Source organism: Peromyscus leucopus, chromosome 4 (assembly GCF_004664715.2).
Source record: "Peromyscus leucopus breed LL Stock chromosome 4, UCI_PerLeu_2.1, whole genome shotgun sequence".
NCBI lineage: Eukaryota > Metazoa > Chordata > Mammalia > Rodentia > Cricetidae > Peromyscus > Peromyscus leucopus.
Genome location: NC_051066.1, coordinates 12,502,526 through 12,523,681, shown reverse-complemented (window position 1 = coordinate 12,523,681; position 21,156 = coordinate 12,502,526). Strand labels below are relative to the sequence as shown.

At 53.5% G+C, this 21,156-nt stretch overlaps 2 protein-coding genes across 5 annotated transcripts; one reads left to right on the top strand and one right to left on the bottom strand.

The window, feature by feature from the left end:
- The first annotated feature begins 15 nt into the window (after positions 1–15).
- On the top strand, positions 16–9,804 carry Cacfd1 (calcium channel flower domain containing 1). The gene is made up of 5 exons (XM_028858725.2): positions 16–205; positions 2,959–3,031; positions 4,345–4,470; positions 7,344–7,451; positions 7,874–9,804. Exons 1-5 carry the CDS (start codon positions 91–93, stop codon positions 7,962–7,964), a joined length of 513 nt encoding a protein of 170 aa, XP_028714558.1. The 5' UTR covers positions 16–90; the 3' UTR covers positions 7,965–9,804.
- Positions 9,535–16,899, bottom strand: Slc2a6 (solute carrier family 2 member 6). 4 transcript variants are annotated; one of them, XM_028858722.2, is made up of 10 exons: positions 16,711–16,899; positions 16,023–16,185; positions 14,775–14,981; positions 14,074–14,173; positions 13,451–13,659; positions 13,026–13,178; positions 12,348–12,456; positions 11,830–12,015; positions 11,486–11,631; positions 9,535–10,795 (listed from the first exon to the last, which is right to left on the bottom strand). In XM_028858722.2, exons 1-10 carry the CDS (start codon positions 16,797–16,799, stop codon positions 10,640–10,642), a joined length of 1,518 nt encoding a protein of 505 aa, XP_028714555.1. In that variant the 5' UTR covers positions 16,800–16,899; the 3' UTR covers positions 9,535–10,639. The 4 variants fall into 4 exon arrangements, with proteins under 4 accessions (XP_028714555.1, XP_037060548.1, XP_028714557.1 ...); XM_037204653.1 differs by lacking the exon at positions 12,348–12,456 and adding an exon at positions 12,219–12,306 and having other exon boundaries at positions 16,711–16,867; XM_028858724.2 differs by lacking the exon at positions 16,023–16,185 and having other exon boundaries at positions 16,711–16,799.
- Positions 16,900–21,156: the final 4,257 nt, after the last annotated feature.

The window sequence follows — 21,156 nt, the reverse complement described above, 5'->3', positions numbered from 1 at the left end:
CGCCTCTCCCACAAGGCCGCGCGCGGGTGGACACGTCCCTTTGTGCGCGCCTGGGGCTGCGCGCTTCCTAAAGCGTAGCGTCCCGGCAGCATGAGTGGCTCGGGGGCAGCCGGAGCGGCCGCCCCTGCCCCGCCGGCACAGGATGAGGGCATGACGTGGTGGTACCGCTGGCTGTGCCGCCTGGCGGGCGTGCTGGGGGCCGTGTGTGAGTACCGCGGCCTGGGAGTGGGCGTCCCCGGGGTTGCCATGGCTCCTGGCCTCGGGCCTGCGTTCTGCCTCCCGGAGCGAGGTGACCAGAGGCGGAGCTGACCTGGCCTTGTCCGGAGGAGCCGAGACTCACGGAGGACGCGCGTCTGCCTCTTCCTGGTCCTCCCCGTCCTGGTGATGCTCACCTGGGCTGGGGTGGGACTGCCTAATTCCCAGCCTTTGGGCAAAGCTTATTCATAAGTGGGGGCGGGGGCAGGTCGCCACAGGCTGGGAAGTTTGCTTGAGGGTCAGATGGTGCCAGGGGGTGAGGGAGAGGCGGCTTCTCATCGGTTTCTCACTGTCTATTTAGACTTCGCCTCTTTAGCTGTACACGCTTTGTTAATGCTTCTCACCGGCCTGGTATCTTTCACACCAATCCCTAGTTCACACTCCCTAAGTTTAGCTTCCAGAGAACTCCAAAAGGATAAAAGAGGAAGAGGCAGGCTCACTCTTACGTGCAGACCTTTGAACCGACTGTGTTTCCTAAATCCTGTCTGTCCCTTTCATTGTGAATTCCTAGAAGCCCAGGGAGAATGCTGGTCTCAGGAAAGGAAGGTCCGAGGATCCCATTGCCTACCTGGTACAGGAGCAGAAACTGTGGGGGTGGGCAGACCCATCTTCTCTCCTGCCTGAAGGAGTACCTTGGAGTCCCATCTGTCCAGAGGATCTAGCTGAAAGTTCAGGTGGATAGGGTGGGGTTAGATATGTGCTGCCCTGGTAAGGCAGCTCTGGAGAGAATTTGCTGAGCTTGAGTTCCAGTCCTCTCCAGTGCAGTTAGCTATTTCAAGGTAGTATTAAGGGGTGCAGGAGCAAGGAAGATCCTGACCGTGACCTACATGCTACCACCCTCCATTTTGGTGATGCCATCAGTGACCCAGGTGACTTCTAGATTGACTTTGGAAATCCCACCCAGTCCCGTGCTTCCTAAAGTGGGTGTCTATGCCACCCTAAAAGGCCTCCCCAACCCTCCTTCTGGGTTGAGCCATAGTTGAAACCTTAGAGAAGACCCATGGCATTAACTCCAATTGTCCCCTGAGACTTCAGATTTGGGGACATCAAGGATTTGAGTACTGGCATACGGGGGTTGGGGGGAGAAAAAGTGTGTTTACTTTAGAAATTCAATAGGTTTTGACAAGAGCTGTGTCTCAGCCAGTCACTCTGACATAGGGTTGTCTTCTCTTAGAATGAGGGGCCTTGGAGGGATTTATTCTGGTCCCAAAGGCATCGGTAGACACTAGCTATAAAGAAGAAAGGATTGTATAGTGACATCTCCCTTTTATGGAGGATATAGCACTCCAAGTGGATGTATTTGAGTCCTTGGTTGTCAAAGGACTTCCGTCTGTCTGGGTTGTGACCTGGTCCTCCCCAAAGCTGTCTGTGGAGGGCAGCCTGGGCTGAGTGGAGCTGTAGCTGGAATGCTGAGGGCAGCAGCACAGGCCCCTCAGGTGAGACCAGGCCCAGCTACACACAGGCAGGAGTAGTCCCTCACTTCTGTGGCCCCAGAAGTTTCTCTGCCAGAGCCACACGTGGATGCGTGCTGCTTAGTTCTTTATCGGAGGAGGAGGTTTTATGGCACAGGAGCTGTGCCACTCAGAGTCAGTCATTTGGTCCATTCTCCTGCCTCAGCCTCCATTTGCATAGTGTAACACTGGAAGGAGGAAAACGGTGGAATCCCAGGCCCAGTGGAGGGATCAGGTGCCATGGGACTGCTGCAAGTTTAATGAGTTGGTTGCTAATTGCAGCCTCAGAGGGCAAACACTCTGCCCCTCCCTGGCGACAACCTGGACATGTGTCCTGCCAGGCTGGGCAGCTCCCAGGAATGTACTCAAGAGGCTCCCAGAGTTCCTGGTGAGGGACTTCCTGGTGAAGCCAGCTGCAGGTTGTGAGTGGGTGTGCATCCCTGGGGTGCAGTCGGGAGAGGAGCCTCAGGCTGCACACTGGAGTGAAGTTATATTATGGGGAGGAAGAGGACACACTGTCTCCTCGTGGTGTCTTGCTGTTCTAGTATTGGGACGCAACATGCCCATGTGTAGGAGAGAAAATGAGCTTAGAAGGCTACATGCCCAGGGTCACTTGGCTGGTGTTTTAGATGTGGAACTGTCATTTGGATCTTACCTGGTACCCATCAGTGTATCAGGAGAGGCATCTCTATCCTGACCCAAATTCAAGCTGTAGCCAGACATAGTGGCACATGTCTGTAATCCCAGCCCCCAGGAGGCTGAAGAAGCAGGACAGTTTTTGAGGTCAGTTTGGGCTACAGAATAGGACTCTGTCTCAAACAAAACAGAACAAAACAAAACCCCTAACCAAGCAAGCATAAACAACAACAACAACCTCAAATAACTCTGAATCGAGTTTTCCAAGTCAGAGAGCTTTTTGAGCAGCCTACTTTGTGGATGACGATCAGTGGCCCTTGCTGAGGTTCTTGTTGAAGGCAGAACAGGCCTGACCTCTTGAGGGGGTTTTGATAATAGCTTGGAACCCAGGGCTGGCCCATCAGAGCCTTAGGTGTGAAAGTAGCTAGATTTGAGGTTGAGAAGTAGGCTTATTGAGTTACTCTCAGCTGTCTCAGGTGATGGTGGGATGCTGAGGGAAACCCTAGTGCTGAGCATCTAAAGGGAGCCCCATGAGTTCTCAGTGCCTGCCCAAGCAGCATTCTGCACGCTCTACCACATACTCCACTAACTCCTGCCCATGTCTTTTGCTTTGAAGCCTGTGCTATCTCTGGACTCTTCAACTGCGTCACCATCCACCCTCTGAATATCGCAGCTGGCGTGTGGATGATGTGAGTAGCTGCGAATGGTCTGGCCCGGTGGGGTCGGAGGGCTGTGATGCAGGTCAAATCCCCCTTCCTGCTCCCACAGCATTTATGGGCCAGGGGGACAGCCAGCTGAGCCTTTGTTGGGTATAAGGTCCCAGATACAGTTGCTGAGCACCTGCCTAGACAGACACTGTAGACCCTTTTGTCTACTACAACGGACCCTTCCCTCTGGGAACTGCAGAGCCATGATATGTAAGGTCAGAGTTGAGTGTCTAGGAGGGAGAGAAGAGGATGGTCAGCGGTAAGGCGGTGAGCAGGCCTTGTTAGTGGGGCAGATGCAGATGGAACTGGTGGCCGTAGCATCCACAGGTGAGCTCCTTATCACCCAGCTGGATCCCAGGAAAAGGGCGCCAGAGTAAGGGCTGCTCAAGGCACATGGGAAGCACTGTGCGCTAGCATTTGTTAGTGCCTACAAGGGGCTACACAGTCATTTAGGGGGAAGGTACAGGTACTGCCTTAGACCTCAGACCAGGGTGATTTGGGTCTTGTGGTGATGTGTACAGAAGCCTGTGCTGGCCCAAGGTGGCAAGAATGGGGACTGTAGAGGTTGTGTACAGATTGGTGGAACAGTGAGCTGGTATTTGGAAGATTGGCAGCGGTGGTGGGTTGGGGAGGTAGGCAGTGGTCAAGAGCTGTGTCTGTTAATCAGACTGTCATTGGCACTTCCCTTCCAAATGTGGGGCCTGGCAAAGGCCCAGCTCTCTGATCATGACCATTACCCACCTCTGGGAGCAAAGGCCTTCAGCAGCAGCAACTTAGCTGCTCCCAGGAACCGGGCAAGGATCGAAAGCACCTGAGTGGAAGCTTCCGGCATGGGCTGCCCACTACCTTGCCTGACCCACATGGTCCCAGGCCTCAGGCCATGAGTGGTCCTCAGCAACTGGGTGCAGCCAGCCCTTGCACTTCTGCTGAGAACAGCCTGCCCTCAATGACAGTGTTGGTGACTATGATGATACCACTGGCACCTGGCAGTGTGGCTGAGTTCTGTGGATGAACATGCTGCTGGCTCAGGACAATATGGAGGCAAGGGTCTTAGTTCTTCATTGCATAGTTGGAAGGATCTTCCTGCAGGATGCTTGGGCAGTTAGGGATGCTGCTGCAGCAGTGGGATGGGGTGGGGTGCCGAACTGCTTGGCAGAAACCGGCACCTTGTGGTATCGAGGTGCTTCCGGAAGCGGAGGGCCTATGGGAGGGTGGTGTTCCTTGAGCACTGGCATGAAGGCTTTTGCAGCCCCAGGTTGTCAGCTGTCATTGTCCTTTCTGCCTTTGCCCCGCAGCATGAACGCCTTCATCCTGTTGCTGTGTGAGGCGCCCTTCTGCTGCCAGTTTGTGGAGTTTGCAAACACCGTGGCTGAGAAGGTGGACCGGCTGCGCTCCTGGCAGAAGGCCGTTTTCTACTGCGGGTGAGGGGCTGCTGGGCAGGCCTATGGCGCGGTTCTCCAAACTCTTGCTGATTAAAGCAGGCATTGGCGAGGCGGGTGGGGCAGGAACCTTTCTTTCCTGCAGAAGTTTTTCTTTGATAGCTGTGGACACAGCCACTGGCCCATCCAGTGGCAGCTGCTAAAGAACGGGACCCAGGAGCTGCCTTCTTGAGCTCAGATGGCAGCTACAGCCATACAAGTATTCCAAGATCTGTAGTGCTGGCAGCAGTGCATGGGTGGGGGGTGGGGGGTGGGGGTGGGGGACGGGACAGGGAAGCAGCTGGGAGTTGCCAGAGAGGTCATAGTAGATCTGTGTGGATATTGTGCAGGCTTGAAAGGAATGTGGCCAACCTATATGCCATGAGATTGCAGAACAGAAAACACCATTTTCCTCTAAATATGCTTTTTCTCCTTCTGGTTCAGACAAGTACAGTGTGTCATAAGACTGCACCACTTCCGAGATAAATGGAATACACAGAAACCTCTAGAGAAGGGCTTTTGCATGAGAGCTCAGAGAGCCAGTGATATTTATCACGATTACCAGTATTATCTTTAAGATCAGGTTAGACCAAAGCTTGGTGGAGGCTCAGCGGCTTTGGCAGTGCGAATGTACAATGAGCATGTGCTTGCTGGCGTTTTTCTGATGTGTTTAAATCTAAAGGGATCATAGGGTCACAGAGTTCTAATCAGTGTAGCACGGTGTCCTTTGATTTGTGTGTATATGCACACACACACACAGGCACATGTGCATACATACCTTTATGTAGGTGCACATGCATGTGGAAGCTGGATGTGGACATTTTCCTCAGTCACTTTCCACTTGTTTTTAAAGACTGGGTCTCTTACTGAACCTGGAGCTCACAAATGTGGCTAGACTGCCTGGCCAGTGAGTTCTAGGAATCCCCCTGTCTCTACCTCATCAGCCCTGAAGTACTTGGGTTTTTATGGAGATCCAAACAGGCCCTTATGCATGTGTAGCAGGCATTTACCAACTAAGCCATCTCCTCCTCCCCCTCCTCTCCCCCCCTTTGTATTTGAGAGTCTCATTATGTAGACCAGGCTGGCCTTGATCTCACAGAGATTCATGTCTCTCTGTCTCTTGAGTGCTGTGATTAAAGGCGTGAGTTACCATACCTGGCTTTCTTGAGTTTTTAAGATGTGTTGTCATGATGCTCACGGTAATGTATGTTTATCAAAAGTCATTGTAAAATAGAAAATGGTCACTCCAGACCTCACCACCTATTAATTCTTTGGCACGTGTCCGTCTAGTCTGAATCCAGACACTTTTGAAGCTCATCTTTAACATGCTAATAACTGCTATACCTGCTCATAAGGTTTGTACCTGCTTTTTTGGCTTGCTGTGGTATCAACATTTTCAGTGTTATCACAAAGACTATGACATTCTTTTTAATGTTAAACACATTTATTCTGCTGGACATACTGCCTTTGTCTTAATTTGTTAGCTGATGTCACTCAAGTCTGGTGAACATCTGTCTGCCAAAACTACCATCTCCTTAGGAGATGTTTCCAGGTGTGGAATTACCAGACCAAAGGTTTATGGACATTCAAAAGATCTTAACATACGTGACTCAGTTTCTTTCCCGAGAGACCATCTGGGTGTCCTGTCCCTCCCCTCTCCACCCAGTCAGTGCCTAGTGCCACTTCCACGTTTATATTCATTGTTGAAGAAGTAAAATACCCTCTTGTGTATTCACATTCATTTTCTTTCTCAAAAGGTTTCTGGTCCTGCTCTTATGAGAGCTTTAATGTCTGACTTTGCAGGCTGTGTGTTTTCAGTATTAAAGACCTCAGATTCCTTTGCAGTGTTTCCCATTCTGGTTTTCCAGCCTGCTATTTGCCTGTAATGTTAATGGTTTTCCTCCTGTGGTCTTTTCCCTCGAGATTTCTATTATTTTATTATAGAGGATCCTTAACTTAAGACGGGTTTCCACTTTGATAAAACAGATATCCTATTGAAAACACGGTAGCACACCTCACCTACCTACCAAACACAGCTGTTGCCAACCTTCATCATGCTTAAAGCCCTGACGCTGGGCATTGTGACTTGGCATGGCACCTCATAAGGTCGCCCACAGAGCTTGGGACTCAGAACCACAAGTACAACCATCTAAGTCAAGGACCCTCCGTACTTTGAAGCACTTCTGCTATAATGAAATCTACACTGGAAATCCAAGGAGTGCAGTTGGCTCTCAGTGTCATCCTCCTGCTCCAGGTGCCTCCTCTCCAGAGTCTTCCTGGGTCAGCCTGTCTGGGAGTCACCTCTTGTTGGAAAATTCCATCCCTCAAAACAGAGCTGCAGAGGGTCTTAGGTGGAACGGATCCACCACCAGGTGGCGCTGGCCTGCTACTGAAGCCCCGGCTAGAGCTGCACTGGGTCCAGTGTTTCCCCTGGGTGTGGGTGGGGGGTGGGGTGGAGAGGCTGCTTGTTGAGGTACAGCTGGCCCAGGATTGCTGTACTGATGAGAGTGACCATTCAGTGCTTGTGATGTGGGTGTGGGATAAGTGGCCAGCAGCCTTCGTACTGACATCAGGATCTCAGGTTTGACCCCACTATACAGTGGAGGTGGAGCCCTGGGAAGCTAACTTGGTCACAGGACTGCACACATGGACTATACCCTGATCCTCTGGGCCCAGCCTCTCTGTTTTAATGAATAATGGGGTCATATAGACCCAGCCTTTTTTTTTTTTTTTTTCTTTTTTCCCCTTGTGGGTTACAGATCTTGCCACAAAGACCTGATATGGTTTTAAACTCTGTCTCTGGAAGGGAAGTTTGAGGACCACACAGGGGCAACACATGGGGTGGGAGTGCACCCTTGACCTCTGTTCTCTCCTAGGATGGCCATCGTCCCCATCATCATGAGCCTGACCCTGACCACACTGCTGGGCAACGCCATCGCCTTTGCCACCGGAGTGCTGTACGGACTCTCTGCCCTGGGCAAAAAGTGCGTCTGCACCCCAGCCCCAGGGTGGGGTCTCCTTTGCTGCCTCTGCTACCCCATCTCAAGTGGGAAAGGTCTGAGTGGGACCCTTTGTCTAGTTATGCACAGTAGCCACAAGTGACTTACCTGTGCTCTCAGGAGCAGAGGCAAGAACTCAGGGGACAACCTAGGTGGGCCCTCTAGCCTGGCTTGCACACTATGAGGTGTGCGCCAGACACTGTAGCCAACTGCCACTTCTCCCCTTTAGTTCAGTCAGTGCCAGGCAACACGTGCCCCTGTCAGAGTAACAAGGCCTCTGTCCCCTGACAGTGGCCTCTGGGGAGCACAGTCTGGGGGAATTTGCCTGCAGGTCATACCTGGGTTGCAACCCGGGAGTTGGTGGCGGGAGGGCTGTGCCTATGAAATACCTACTTTTCTCTCCCTAGGGGTGATGCCATTTCTTATGCTCGGATCCAGCAGCAGAGGCAGCAGGCAGATGAGGAGAGGCTGGCTGAGACTCTGGAGGGAGAGCTGTGAAGTGAGGCAGGGGCATTGCCTACTGTCATTGGGTTTTGTGTGAAGTCTGGAGAAGGCTGAGTGTCAACTCCGTTAAATGGCCTGGAAGCAGAGTCCCTGCAAGTCCCCATGCCTCAAGTCTTCTGGGCCTACCCTCTTCTCTGGACCTACTGAGCCTGGAGCTCCTGCCCCGCTGGTACTGAAGACCTGGGCCATAGGATGGATGGGATGAACTCAGTCCTGTCAGCCTGTGGTGCAGACTCCTGTGCTGGTTGCCCTTCGCAGACCTAAGAGCAGCCACTCGTGAACATTCTGCTCCTCACTTGGTTAAGAGGCTGATCCCCAGGCTCCTGCCACTTCAGGCTTCATCCTTTTTAGATCTGTGCTCGCTGGCAGGTGATGCTCCAGTTCTGCCCATGCACCTGTCCTCAGCGCGGAGGATGAGTACAGCATTGTCCTGAGGAGCAGGAGAGATGGCTGGTCCTTTGAGAATCTACAGCTTCCAGGATGCAGCTTCCTGGCCAGAAGAGTAGCCTTGGCAGAGGCCAGAGGGTTGGGTGGAAGTTCCCTGGTGCCTTGGACAGGCTATTTCAGGACACCTTGCTGTTCCATCTCCCACGGGCCTTACCCTGACCTCCAGGTTCTGCCTCTCCCCCAGCTCAGGTTTTGGTGCTAGGAAGTGTGTGTGTTTGTGTGTGTCTGTGTGGGTGTGTTGGGTGTGTACTGCTAGCCTGCAGTGAAAACTTCTTTGTCAGTGGTTACAGGCTCACTATTAATAGGGATTGACCTCAGGTATTCCTCCCAACCTGCCTCTGGCATCCTGTAGCCTTTGACGAACTGGGCAGAGACCATCTCTCACACAGAGCTGTCTCAGGTACCAGACCATGACGAGTAAGCCTGCGTGGCTAGGGTTTGGAGAGCTGCTACCCTGAACATGGCATACCCTGGCTGTCCCTCATCCTTCCTCTGCACTGCGGTCTTTCCCTACCGTCCTGTGATACTGGCACTAGTGGCTAATTAGATGGATCCTTAGCTGTTAGGCGGCACATGCGTGGTGGCCTGGCTGAGGATGACGTGGAAAATGCTAAGCCTTGCCTCCCTCCTGCACTAGACCTTCAACTGGGCCTGCTCCATGGGACCCAGCCCCGGAGTTGTCCAGTTTCTAGGGACTCTAGGTCACCAGTGTTTGGGGCCAGGAGTAGTGGGTATTCTATTTAGGGTAGAGGCGCTTTGAGCTGTGGGCTCTGGGGGCAGCAGTAGTTTTCCAGAGAGCCTGGCCATGCTGAACCCCAGAGGAGCAGAGATGTCACAGTGTAGCTGGCGTGGTGGAACATATATCTCCAGGATTCATCCGAGGCTATTTTTCTCAAGCAGGAGTGGGCTTCAAGGGCTCTGTGTGTGTGTGTGTGTGTGTGTGTGTGTGTCGGGGCCTGTGTTCACAGTTAAGACCTGTCTACCTCCCAGGAGGAGCAAGGCCCTACCTGCCCCTCTGGTTACGTGTATCGGCATGAGATTCAGGTCCCTTCTGCCCCTGGCAGTGGAACTCGCTGGCTACATCTATACTAAGATTGTACCCCACTGGAGAAACCCATTTTGTACTGGGTGGGCATGGGGTGGGGTGTAAAGGTAGAGGCCCTCAGACATAGACCAGAGTGGGACAGTCACTTACATTCTGAGGTTCCTGGAAGCACAGTGGCTCTGGAGCCCATTGCCTTGCCTCTGAACATGGGCACTGTCTTGCCCAGACTAGGCCCCATTCTTGCCTGTGTATGGCTATCTTCTGTGACTTCCTTTGCCCCCCATCCCCTGGTTTGTTTGTTAGTTAGCTTACATTTGGAGTAAAGCAAGGCTGTAGTTGGTATGCACCGTCTACCTGTCATCTGTCTTCAGTGCCTGTGACTGGCAAGGAGAACCTGTCTGTCAGCTGGGCCAAGCCTGGCCTGAGCCTGCTCACAGGGTCTCAAAGAAAGTAGCCTATCCGTAGAGGGTGAGCTGGCACTCAACCCCACGGTGTCTGCTGCTTTCTCTGCACTATGATCATCCAGAGTTCCCTGGCAGTCCGGGCTGAGTGTGAGGGTAGCCTGGCCGCTGGGGTAGGGAGCTTCTCCCTGGAACAGATCCCACTCCCCTTGTCTCCCTGAGGCTGCAGGCCCAATTCCTTTTATTTTGAAAAACAGTGAACAGTTTGCAGACTAGAGGTATCCCAAGGTTGGATTGGGTCCTGTACTCTGGCCTTGGGAAGTCCAGTGTTCCCCAAGATGCCCTGACCCATGTGGGTGCAGGACCTTGTCCTCATGGCCAGTTGGTCAGAACGGCATGATGTAACGATGTCCCTGTACGGAGCCACTTTGCCACCTCCATCCCCGTTCTCTGTCCTCAACATGGCCTTGCTTGGGAAGTGTCCCTTGTAGGGGTGAGGAACTAAACCCCAGGTCCCCTGACCGCCTTGTCCTTGGGCACAGCCTTTACTCAGTCTGGGGCTGGGCCGCCTGCGCCCCCTGCAGGTCTCAGCTGGGGTACTGCAGGCTGCCTGAGCTGGGGCCTGCCAGCCCCAGAGTTGGTGAGCTGCCTGTCCCAAGGTGGAAATGTGTTCTGGCTGATGGCAGGGCTGCTGCTGCTCCTGGCTGCAGGCGTGAGTCTGTGGCCAGTGCATAGGCCTGGCCTGGGTGGTTTGGCCCCTTACAGGCAAGCCCCGACTAGGGCCTGAAGGACATCCTGCGCGTGTGGAAGAAGGCCTCGATCTGCTCCAGTGAGCGGCCTTTGGTCTCAGGCACACAGCAGCCTGTGAAGAGCAGGCTGAGCAGGCAGATGGCGGAGAAGAAGAAGAAAGGCACCTGGAGGCCGAAGGCATTCTGCAGTGGGGAGTTGGGGAGGGAATCACTAAACACACAGCCCCCAGCCAGAATGTCATGGGCTCAGCCAGTACTGGCAGCCTGTGGGGCCAGCATCTGGCCACTGCTCTGCTCTGAAACCTCCCAGCCTTCCCGACTACTCCCAAGCTGCCCCTCAGCCATCCTGCCCGGAGACTCCACTCTCTTAGGTACCACACCCAAGCTCCAGGCTGCCTACAGCGCCTGGTGGGCAGCATGTTGTGTCAGCCCTTCTCTTAACCTCAATCACTGAGTCGGGCGAGGTGGGGGGTGCAGGTTCTGGCATGGCACTAACCCAGCTGGATTCCCCTGGTAGAGTCTGGAGCTGGCCCAGCATTCAGGTGTCTTTAGGGCCTGCTGGCTTGCAGGGCTGGGAGCTAGGTGTGTTTAGGAGGGACCTCACACCATGCTCTAGTCGGGTAGCAAGGTTACACTGAAGAAGCATCCAGGAGGTCAAGAGACAACACCGCTGATCTGGGCTGTGTCCTTGGGCTGGGAGGTAACCTGGTTTCCCCAAGCATCCCTCCTCCCCCCAGTGTGTCCCTGTAATGGCCTGGGTTGGCTGTGCTTGGCCATTCTTAGCCTGTAAAGGGCCTGGGCTCTTCTCCACCCTGAGGGGAGATGTTAATGGAGAGGGAACTCTAGCTGGGAGTCCTGGGGCCAAACACTCACCACTGCCAGCAGGAAGTACTTGGTGAGGACGAAGGCTGTGAGCCAGCTGACCAGCACGCAGAGCCCCGAGGCAACACCGCGGGCACGCAGGGGCAGGACCTCAGACATGAGGAGCCAGGTGATGGGCCCCCAGCCCATAGCATAGCCTGCCCAGAAGAGGGGAGCAGTTGGGCTCAGGCCCTGGGGACCCTCAAGCTGCCTTGCCTGTGTCTCCTGGGTTGTAAGGAGGCCCAGTTTTCCAGCTCCCCCACCTCTTAGGCAAACCAAGACAGTAATGGAACCCTTGTCCCTCCCTGCCCCGCAACAGCCCATCCCAGGTGTTACCACTGCCAGGGTGTTCCTACCCATAATGAAGAGCATGGTGGCCAGCAGGGGTATCAGAGTAAGATAATTGAAGGATGTAGCTGGGGACTGCTCTGTGTCCCCCAGGGTCATGATCTCCAGTCCCACAGTACCGTTGGGGGTCAGAGACCTTGGTCCAAACTGGACGTACAGCCCCAGTGTCAGGTTGGCAACAAACATGATGGACGCTGTGGACACACGGACACCTCAGGACCAAGACCCTCCAAGCTCGAGGCCCTTTCCAAGCCCCACAGCACCTCTTGTTGGGTGGCAAGGCTGGCCTGTGAAAGGGGCAAGCCCCCACCCCCAACACAGAATGGCAAGCTCAGGTTCTCTTGCCACCTCCTGAGCTAGGGGGGTGGGGTCCTTTGCTCTTGGAGTTCTAGCAGACCTGTCTGGAGCAGCTGCCATGCGCTAGGCCCTGGACCATGTGCGAGGGAAGCTTGGGTATGGCCCGAAGATTCCAGTCCACACACTGGCTGTAGGAGTAAAAGGCACACGTCACAGTGGGGACACTCACCTGACACATAGAGCAGGACTTTCCGGCCCGCCAGGTCCATGGTGAGAGCAGCGATCAGCACAGACACGAGCCTCACGGCACCCACTATGGCTGCGTCCTGCTGGGAGGGCTGTGGGGCAGGGCACTGGGCTGAGAGATCTGGCCCCGTGTCCTGCCCTGACCCTAATGCACTCCAGGGTCCTCGGACCTAAGTCCAGGGCCACTGTCTTTTTTTGCCATGAGCCATCACATGTACCGAGCCCGAGGTACTCTCTGCAGCCAACCCTTTTCTGTGGGGTTTCCCAGCACAGACCTCTCTACTATGCCTGCTACTAGTCCTGGTGGGCACAGACTCTGGTTGGACACTGATGGTAGACCTGAGCCATCCGCATCTTTAAACCTCGTTGCAGGAAGAACCTGGGGGGGTGGAACTGGGCTCTCAGGGACTTCACAGGCCCCACTTGGGACCTGAGCCTGGGGCCATGGTCCCAAGAGTTCCACATTCTATTAAATTGCTTTCCTTTGTTATTCTGTATATTTTAAAAACACTTAAACTTCACTTGAGGAAAATGTTCATTGAGGCAGGGTGTGAATCAGAGGTGTCTGGGTCTCAGCCACCTAACTCCCTGGCTGCTCTGCTTGTATTCTCCTCAGCAGCCTCCTGGGACTCTGGGCATTGCTGGCCAGGTGGGTTCTCACCAGCAGCACGGACGTGCTGTCGAAGATGGTCTGCAGGTACACGAGGATGGGCGTGATGCCTGTCAGCTGCTGCAGGAAGCGCATCAGTACCGCGATGAGAATAGGCCGGTACACGCGGGGGTCTTGGGCCTCTGCCCATGACACTCGGCTACTCTGGAACACAAAGCTGCTGCTGAGGGGCTATGCCAGGCTCTCCAGCCCTGGCCACCCTCTCTTGGCACCTGTGGGTCTAAGGGAGACCTCCCTCTCCCCTCTTCTAAGAGAGACCCAGCCTCTGGAGGCTGCCTAGGCTCTGCCCACTAGCAAGGACCACTCTGTTTGAGGAAAGGCAGCCAAGGCCCAAACAGGCCTAGTGAATGTCCAAGGCCACCCACACAGAGCCTGGTGTGTCGGGGCCTGACCGGCCAGTCCCACCCATACTGCACCTGTCTCCGCACGTTGTCCTGTATCTGCTCAAACTCCCAGTGGACCTCAGAGTCAGCTCGCAGCCAGGTCAGCGCCTGCAGTGCCTCCTCATCCCGGCCCTTTGAGAGCAGGAAGCGCGGTGAGTTGGGCATGAAGCTAAGCAGCAGGATCATGATGAGAACAGGCCCTTCCCCGGCCACAGCAAGCCATCTCCAAGGCAGCAAAAGACCTGGTGAGAGAAGCTTTGGTGAAGGGCTGGGGCCTCTGAGTAACCTCACTGCTCTCCCAGCCTAGCCTTCCCTGACTGCCCAAGTCTCTGTAGAAGACAGAGGCAATGTGGATGCTGCAGGGCTTGCCTGGACCCTGGTACTAGAGTGATATTCTTAAATGGTCTCAGTATAATGGGAGACTGTAGAGCAGGCTGGGCACAGGGCTCTCACCCTCCCCCGTGCCCCACACCATCATCCGGCAGGCAAGCTCCTGTATGGGTTTCTCTCATGGACTAACTTTTAGACGTGGTACCCATGGAGGCTAGGAAGCCGGGTGTCCTGCCTATTAGTGCTGGGTTCCTTCGGGGAGAGTTCCATTCCCCCAAACCCTTAATCTCCAGAACCTGCATGCTGGATTGCAGGATGGTACTTGCCGAGGGCATAGAGAGACAGGGATCCAAACACGGCCATGAGCTGCGGTGTGGCACCCAGGGCCCCACGAACACCAGGGGGTGCGATCTCAGACACATACACCTGCAAGACACAGGCCCCCCGCTTGCGGCATCAGTGGGAATGCATGTTTCTGGGCCCACTAGGGTGAGAGAGGGGCCTGGGAGCCTAGAGAAGCTGACAGGGGTCTTGTTCTGACCACAGCTCTGACCTTCCCTTCCCTAGCAGAAAAGTATGCAGAAGCACTCAGCTCTGATGGGGTGGGGGTGGGGAGGGAGACACACAGATGGACTATGACATTGGGACCCAACCAAGCCCTGGGTAGTCAGGCCAGGTGCCTGTATTTCTCCTAGTGACCCCTTTTCCCTCTGGGTTTGGCCAGAGGACAGGTTTTTGTATGGAGTACTGCATGAGGCAAGCAGCGTGGGGGCTGGCGGGGGGGGGGGGGACGACTTCCCTTCACATCCCTTGCTCAATGCAGATTTTCTTCTGTTGAGCAATACATCGAACTGAGGTCAAAACACAGGATAGGAAGCTTTTGGTGACAATGATGTCAGCTTCTTTGGTGGAGGGAGCTGAGGTTCTCTGGGCAATGTAGGGGACCCCACACACTCTCACTGAGCAAAGGCTCGGAGGCAGGGGTGGCCTCGACCACCCCTGAGGCGGTGGAGACATCCGGCCTTACCGGGATGCAGGCAGCAGTGAGTCCCCCGGCAAAGCCTGTCAGCGTCCTCCCCAGCAGGAGCATCCAAAGGCCATGGGCACCAGCCATGAGTGCATAGCCAATGACTGAGGGGACGGCCGAGAACATGATGCTGAGCTTCCGACCCAGGAGGTCATTGAGCACCATAGCACTGAGGCCCCCAGCGGCGGCACCCAAGGTGAACACGGACTGCAGGGGTGCAAGAAGATACAGTGGCCTTAAGCGTTCTCACCCTCATCAGAGCCTTAGAGACAGTTTTCCCAGGGCTGACCCAGAGGCCCGGCATTCATTGGTAGAGAGCCCCCTGTCCACAGAAGCCTGTGGACAATGATATGTGAGGGTGCCAGGACTACTGTTCTGTTCTAGAGGTGTGGTGGGGCCGCCTGTACACAGTGGCTCTGCCCAGAAATGTCCATTATTTTTCTGAGCTCGAGCAGGCCTCAAAATCATGATCATCCTGCCTCTGCCTCCCAAGTGCTGAGATTAAAGGCATTCTCCATGGCTCCCATTCTACCCAATAGAACTCTGTGACTTGAAGGCCCAGGACCGTAAGATTTGGGGGGATGGGGAGGGGTCATTGGATTTGCTGTAGAATAAAGGATTTGCCTGGACTCTGTTACTCATGAGCAGTGGGACCAGGACACACAGCTTGGCTTGTCTAAGCCTCAGTTTCTTAGCTGTGCAACAGGGAGAGCTCAGGTTGATCCAGGAGTGAAAATGTTTCACCAAGTATCTGGCATGTGCTGTGTGGGCCCTGCATGTGCCTGCCCCATTTGAAATGCTCAGGAAACCCTAAATCTGTCCAGCGTGGTTGTCAAGTGGCAGTTCTAACTCAGGGTCTACTGACATTCTAACGCTACAGTGTTGGTTGGGCTCCTGGGCTCTTCTCTGTTTAGCCACACTCTGTCCTCCAGAGGACACCTCTCATCCCTCCGGCCCCCTGGTGTTCCCGCCTCCAGATACCCAGGAGGATGCCAGCTCTGCTGTGGCAGCCTGGCTTTGGGTATGCGGTTGGGAAATCTTCCTGTCAGCCCCTCCCCACATCTCTGCAGGATGCCACTTCCTCCTGGGTCTTGCCATCACCACTAGCAGACAGGAGTGTGTCGGGGAGGGGCACCGGGGCTCTAGGGGAGGTGCCAAGGCTGAGTGATTTTTAGTCCCCTGTGGTAAACAGGCTGAATGGGTTCATGCTCCCCTACTACCCCACCTGGCTTAGAGAACAGGCCTCACCCCAAACCAGGATGCCTGGATTTTGTTCAGGTGTAGTGCTGGGTCGGAAGAAAGCTTCAGCGCAGGAATGACTGGGGACGTGTAGACCAGGGCATACCCAAAGCTGAAATTGCCCAGCACAGCAGCAAAGGTGGCCAGGAACACCCTTCTGTTTTGCAAGGCCCTGGTGGGGGATGGGGTGGAACCAAAGGACCAGGGTCAAGTCCTCTAACTGGATCCTGGGTTCCCAGACTGCTGCCTTCCCTGAGCCCCGTGGCCATCCAGCTCAGCAGACAGCAGGGAGAAACCTGGGTCCAGGGCCAGTCAAGTTGGTACCTCCTTGAGGCCTGAGCAGCGGCTCTGGGAAATCCCCAGGGTGTCAGCTGGGGATGGGGCCCTTTTTCCTCCAGAAAAGGAATCGTAGGTTCTCCGCCCTGCTGTGCTGCTCAAAGCTTGTTCTGTGATCTTCGGCAAGACCCTCATCCTATCCCTATCTGTGACAGGCGGGGACTCCACCCAGTATTCCTTTAGAAGAGTCTCTTCTCTATGGTGGGCCAGCTCTTGAAATAAGACTTGCGAGCATGCGGCAAGAAAGAGCCAGATGACTCTTGGTGGTCACTCACCAGAAGTCAGTGACGGCCCAAGATGTGTGCCTGCTGGAGATAAGGCCACCCCGATCTCCCACCCCCCCACGCCCCGTGACTCTCACCCGGCCCGCGTGCTCTCTCTCGGCGACGCGGGCGCCTCGGGGAAGGTGTCATAGTCCAGACCCTCGGCTCCTAGCAGGGGCTCCTGCATGGTCAGCGCGGACGCTCGAGTAGAAGCTGGACTCCGCCGCCGCAGCGCTTATAGCATCCGCCCGAGCCCCCAGCGCGCGGCAGGCAAGACTCCGCCCTACGGCCGCGATTGGCTGCAGGGCCGCCCTGCAGGGCCGTACTGTCCAATGGGACGGCCGCACGCCTCGGATGCAGGATGCGGTCGGGCTCTGGGGTGCGTCTGTCCGCGTGCGTGCGCTTTGAGGCCCCGGGTTCTGCCGGGGAAACCCGCTCCAAAGGCAGGGCGCAGGGCGGCCGGGCACGAGCGGACACATGTCCGTGTGGCCTGAGACCAGCGACCAAGGCCGCCGAGCCCCACTCTGCCAGGCTTGTGTCAAGGGCGTGGACCGCTCCGTGGCTGGGTCCAGCTTTAAGGAGGAAACAAACCCACAGAGGCGATGCTCGCCAAGGTCACACGGAGGGTTTTATCTCACGGTCTTATTCTGTGCCCTCTCCTGTCATATAGATGTCGCTTCTTTATCTGCCACTCCACTGCTTCCCTCTTGACCTTGGTTGAACCTGGACATCTTTGGGTGGGTGTGGTAGGGGGAGGAGGCCTGAGCAGAGACAATTAGGGGCAACTCCAGCAGGCGAGCTGGGGCAGAACTTGGGCCTCTCTCTCTCCTAGCAAACAGTCTATCTCTGAGCGACAATACCCAGCCCCTGGGATTTCCTAGTTGTCGAAATAGCCTGGGACTGTTCAAAACCATTCCAGTAATGGTATAAAAATGACAAAGTAAAGGAAAATTGAAACAGAAACTTATCTGGATGCCCATGCCAGGGGATGGAAAAAAAGTCACAGTCATGATGCCTATTTCCCCCTTGGACTTTTTCAGGCATGGGAGGGGACTCACTTCCTGGTCACGTTTATAAGCTGACCCTTTGTGATCGGGCTATTAAAACAGTAAAGGGCATTGTACAGGTCTCAGTTCCTCTTTACTACAATAGAAACACCACTACAGAGGACAGCAGAGGCCAGGAAACCACCCGGCTCCCACAGCCCACCTGGCCAGACCTCTTTGCTTCCTGTGTCTTCCTTGAGTGTCTGTGACTTAACAGGGGAGTGTAGATTTTCAGTGGCATTTCATTGCATATCCAAGCTCAGAATATGTTTCTTTGTATTTTATTTTAGGGGTTGGAGAGATGACTCAGTGGTTGAGAGCACTGGCTGGGTTTTGTTTGTTTGTTTGTTTGGTTTTGGTTTTTGTTTGTTTGTTTTGAGTCAATGACATTCCATCTTTTTAAAACTTATTTAACTTTATTTGATGTGCATTGGTGTGAAGGTGTCAGGATCCCCTGAAACTGGAGTTACAGACAGTTGTGAGCCGCCATGTGGGTGCTGGGACCGCCATTCTGGTCCTCTGGAAGAACAGCCAGTGCTCTTAATCACTGAGCCATCTCTCCAGCCCCAGCACTGGCCGTTCTTGCAGAGGACGCAGGTTTGATCCCCAGTACCACACGTGGCACACCACATGTGGCACACAGCTCTCCTCTGTCCCTCCATTCCCGGGTCACTGGTGCCCCTTTCTGGCTTCAGCTCTTGTGTGATGCAGACACACATGGAGACAAAACACTCACACACATAAAAAAATTTAAGATATGTAAATTTATTTTTATTTGATATTTATCTGTTTGTGAGTATGTGCTCCCGAGGCTAGAAGTGCTGGACTTCGAAGAGCAGGAGCTACAGGCAGGTGGGAGTCACCTCATGTTGATGGGGACCAAACACGGGTCCTATGGAAAAACAGTCTGTTCTTTGAACCACTGAACCAGCTCTTCAGCTCCCCACCCCCCCCCCTCCATTTTTTTTTTTTTAGAAAGAGTCTTATGTATCCAGGCTGGCATCAAACTTGCTAGTTAGCCAACCACTTTAATTTTATCCCCCTGCCTCCACCGTTAGTTGGTCCTTCAGGCCTGGTTTCATTCTGTGCTAGGGATCGAACTCGGGCAAGTACTACACCAGCTGAGCTATACATCCCAGCCCCTGTTGAGATAACTTTCACCAAGTTGCCCAGGCTGGCCTTTCAATACCCCTGCCTCAGACTGTTAAGTAGGTAGTCAGACATCAGCAAGCTTGGTGATCTTTGAGGACATCTCTTCCTGGACCCCACTTCCTGTATCTTGGCAATGCAGTTTTTAAAGGATGTATCATAGTTGCTCCTAAAAAATAAAAAATAAAAATGAGCCAAGCTCTCTCTATCTATGGCTGGCTCGGAATTCGCTATATAGACCAGTGTGGGATTGAACTCACAGAAACATGTCTGCCTCTGCCTTCTGAATGCTGGGATTAAAGGTGTGAAGCACTCTTAGTTTAGCTGTCTCTTTTTAAGATTGAAAATATTTAGTGGCTTGTCAGGGATTATTTAAGGACCTTCTTTCAAAATATTTTTCCTTCATCCTCTCTCTCTCTCTCTCTCTCTCTCTCTCTCTCTCTGTCTCTCTCTCTGTATGCACATGTGCCATAGAGAGAGAAGAGATCAAAGAACAACTTGGAGGTAGTTGGTTCTCTCCTTCCACCATGTGGGTCCCAAGGGTTGAACTCAGGTCGTCTGGTTTAGCAGAAAGCATCTTTATCCACTGAGCCATCTCAGGATAAGGCAGGCTATTGTATTCTACTGGAAGACAAGCTCTCTAATCATTTTCCTTTCCAATACTCCTTTGTGATCGGTGGCTGTGCGGTGTGATATGGATAGGTGAAGCGGTTAGCTCCCTCTCTCCTCTCCTGGCTCACTGGAATGCCTTCTTCCTCCCCTCATCCACCATTCCCATGACTTAGCATGGTCCTGGCTCAAATTTAGGGTAGGAAAGGGTCAAGCAGAGTGGCTGGAGCCTGCCCCAATTTAGCACTGTAGGTTGGGCGCTGAGACCCATGACAAAAAATGGAGGTACTGTGCTGCCTTGACCATGTGTGCTGGTGTATGATTCTAGGCCTCAGGACAGTTGAGTTGCCTTTAGATTAAAACACACACACACACACACACACACACACACACACACGACAAATGTGTGTGTGTGTGCACGCGCACACGCGCACATGTGTTTGTGATGATACATATGTGAAGGTCAGTGGACCACTTGCAAGAGTTGGTTCTCTCTTTCTACTGCATGGGTCCCAGGGATTAAACTCAGACCCTCATGCTTGCCACCCAGTGCCTTTACCCATCTCATTGGCCCCAGTTGCTTTTCTAATTGAGCACATTTCACATATAAGGCAGCTGAGACTAAGCCATGGTTTAGTGTTTTATTTGTTTTTGCTTTTTGCTTTTGTTTTTGTGTTGTTGTTTTTTGTTGTTTTGTTTTTTTTGAGACAGGGTTTCTCTGTATAGCCTTGGCTGTCCTGGAACTTGCTTTGTAGACCAGGCTGTCCTCAGATTCACAGAGATTTGCCTGCCTCTTTTTCCCAAGTGCTGGGATTAAAGATGTGCGCCACCACTGCCTGGCAGTGGTTAAGTGTCTTTTGTCCCTTTACTTATGGGAACTTGACTGCTTCACCAACAAGAAGAGGGTCACCTCTGCCTACTTTTTTCTTAGTTCCTTCATGTATTCCCAAAACAAGAGTGAAGTCACAAAGAGGGCACACTTCCCCGTTCTTTCCCTGTTCTTCTGTGGGTTCCTGCCCATTGGTAGTTTGTAAAACCAAGGATTGGGAGCCAAGGCAAAGCCAAAGCAAGTACTGGTGACATTTTTGTGATCCTGTGATTACATCTCCTTCTCCATCATGGCAAGGTGTGGACTCCTCTCCCTCAGGCTGCTTCCTGCTTACAGCTTCCCTCCATGTTAGCAGTCTCTGCTGGCTCTGGGATTTCCCTTACTTTCCTGTTGGCAGGAGGACTCATCTCCAACCACTTCCTCTTGTCTCCAGTGTCCTCCTGGCTCCTGCTGTACCCATACAACCTGACTCACACCTGGCTTTTCCAAAAGGGGTGTGTCTGTACCCCATGACATTTCCTGGCTGTTCCTACTGCCATGGGACAAGTTTCTTTTTTTCCTTTGGTATGTATTCCAGGCTAGCTGACTCATGGACTTACATATGAAATAAATATATGTATTTAAAGGTGTGTGTATATATACATATTTAAAGGTAAAGCCAGTGTGCCCATACACACAAAGCAAACAAATTCTGTTTCTGTCATCTAGGTCTAGAGAAGGAACAGAGGAGACAAGAGGAAGCTAAAGCTATTGGAGAAAGATGGAGAGAAAACAGTCAACACAAGATGGCCACTGACTCCTCTCGAGGAACTGAGGAGACATACAGGTCACTGGAAGGACATTGCCTGATATAGAGAACCTTCTTAAGGCACTTTCCGCTCCCCTGAATCAAAGAATACTTAGCCAGAGCT